This window comes from Suricata suricatta, chromosome 2 (assembly GCF_006229205.1).
Source record: "Suricata suricatta isolate VVHF042 chromosome 2, meerkat_22Aug2017_6uvM2_HiC, whole genome shotgun sequence".
Classification (NCBI taxonomy): domain Eukaryota; kingdom Metazoa; phylum Chordata; class Mammalia; order Carnivora; family Herpestidae; genus Suricata; species Suricata suricatta.
In genome coordinates this window covers 2,520,899-2,523,289 of record NC_043701.1, presented here as the reverse complement: position 1 = coordinate 2,523,289, position 2,391 = coordinate 2,520,899, and the positions used below count along the sequence as shown (strand labels likewise).

Genomic DNA, 2,391 nt, shown 5'->3' with positions numbered 1-2,391 from the left:
CTCGGCGCCGATGGCTCTCGGGGGCTTGGGCGCGCTCTCCACCCTCCCGGGTCAGTTCGACGCGATCGGAGGCCCCCCGGCGGGCTCCCCCCCGCCGCCGCCGCGGCTCAGGGTGGCGGGGCGGTCCCCTGGCCCCGCGGGGTGGGCGTGTGGGCGCAGGGCGGGGACCCGGGGGCTCTTGCGTCTCGAGGGAGCCGGCAGGGGTCCAGCCACCCGCCACGGGCATTTGGGAAGGGGCTGCAGCCGCTGCTCCCCAAAGTCAGTTCTCTTCAGTAGTAAGCCCCTACGTGCGGCCCAGGCCCCCTCCCCCAACGGCGTTTGAGGCCTCTTCCCTCAAAGACATCCTCGTGGGGCCCAACTTCTTGACAGAAACAAAAAGAAGGCGCTGGGCCCTCCTCTCTGCTCCCTTCACAAGGGCCTTTGCGGATGGCCGGGTCCGAGGAACCTTACACTGTCCCAGACCAACCTCAAGTGGCAGGGGAGGGGGAGGTTCCAGGGGGAGGAGCCGCGTGTGGGGGTCAGAAGCCTGAACCCTCTGCACGAGGTCTGCTGGGCTCCCAGCCTCCCGCCCCCAGGCCTCCAGTGAGGCAGCCCCAGTCTGGGGGCGCAAGGCCCCTCTCCTGCACCAGGAGATTGGAGGAGGGGGCTTCTAGGGGCTCAGTGCTCACTCCCCATCCAGGAAAGGATGTGTGTGTCCCCTCCCCTCCAGAAAGGAAACAATGAACTTGGGCCCACTAGGGCCAGTTAGGGGAGGTAGAAAGGGGCTAGGGTGGAGGCCGACCCCCGGGGGCCTCTTCTGTTCCCTGGACTCGGTGGCCCCCGGGCTTCTCCAGCAGGCACCTGAGAGGTGTCCCCTGTGGGCATCTTGGGGGAATCCTGTCACTGTCCCCTGGGCCCCTGTTCCTGCGGCTCTGGCTGCCCTGCCCCCAGCCGTGCTGCCTCCCCTCTCTTGGACCTCCTCCGCTTTGTTTTCACACTTGGACAGAACCCCAGAAATGGGTAGAAAAGGTCAGGCTAGGACATTGTGGATTTTTGCTCTCCTGCCGGAGTTTCCTTTTATCTGGAGACCTTTCTGCTTGTTTGTTTGTTTTTAATTTTAAGTAAACTCTACACCACATATGGAGCTCGAACTCAGGACCCGGAGATCAGGAGTCACATGCACCCCTGAGTTAGCCAGGCGCCCCCCCCCCGCGACTTTCCCACAAAGCCTACCCTTCACCCCCACTCACCCCCTTGCACTCACATCTTTTTCAGCCTATCTAATCACTTTCTCCGAGTAGGTCCTGGAGGCAGCAGGTGCAAGCCCAGCCCCAAGCCCCCACCCCTGGGACTGGGCCCTTTCTCCCTGGTCTCTGTGTCCCCTGGTTCACTGGAGGGGGCAGACGCACCCAGAGACCACCTCACCCTGTTCTCTGTCCACCGCGCCTACCCAGGTCCCAGGTCTCGAAAACCAAAGAAGAAGAACCCCAACAAGGAAGACAAGAGGCCGCGCACGGCCTTCACAGCGGAGCAGCTGCAGAGGCTCAAGGCCGAGTTCCAGACCAACAGGTACCTGACGGAGCAGCGGCGCCAGAGCCTGGCGCAGGAGCTCAGCCTCAATGAGTCGCAGATCAAGATCTGGTTCCAGAATAAGCGCGCCAAGATCAAGAAGGCCACGGGCAACAAGAACACGCTAGCCGTGCACCTGATGGCGCAGGGTCTGTACAACCACTCAACCGCCGCCAAGGAGGGCAAGTCGGACAGTGAGTAGGGCGGGCGGGCGCGGAGTCCGGGCTCCGTCCACACGAAACAATGCAATAATTTAAAATCATAAAGGGCCAGTGTCTAAAGATGATACCAGCATTAATAGTGATAATATCGTGTATTAGCTATGGTTCTGCAATATTCTATGTGTATATAATTTACAGGTGGTATGAAATCCAAAATATCTGACTATAAAGTATTTTTTGAGTTTTTCTGTGTTTATGAGATTATGCTAATTTTATGAGTTTTCTTTCTTTCCTTTTTTTTTTTTTTTTTGCAAAGGGGGGCTGCTTAGGGTTTCATCTTTTTTAATCCCCTAAGCTCCATTGTGGGACATCTGACACTTTTATTTTTTAATTTCAAAAGAAGAAAAAAAAGTAAAACAACTTGCTAAAGTCCAAAGATTTTTATTGCTGCATTTCACACGACTGTGAACCCAATAAATAGCTCCTACTTGGTCTATGAGTTCTGCCGCTCTGTGTGGGCATCTGGCGAGGGGGGCCCTGGGCTGGGGGGAGCATGGGGCCCCCCAGGGCCAGGCCACTGTTGGGGTCCTTGAGGAGCACCCTGGGAAGTGGGCCCTTGGTGGTGGGCAGCCCAGGCCCCAGCCTCCCCCTCCCCTGCCTTTCCCCCTCCTCCTCCCCCTCC

General features: G+C 58.5%; 1 protein-coding gene across 1 annotated transcript in view; it reads left to right on the top strand.

Moving 5' to 3' along the window:
- EN2 (engrailed homeobox 2) overlaps nt 1-2,203 on the top strand; it is a 6,375-nt gene extending 4,172 nt beyond the window's left edge. Inside the window, exon 3 of the mRNA XM_029954289.1 lies at nt 1,434-2,203. Within this exon, the coding sequence (XP_029810149.1) occupies nt 1,434-1,750 (317 nt within the window). The 3' untranslated portion in view covers nt 1,751-2,203. The remainder of the gene's footprint in view (nt 1-1,433) is intronic.
- Nucleotides 2,204-2,391: the final 188 nt, after the last annotated feature.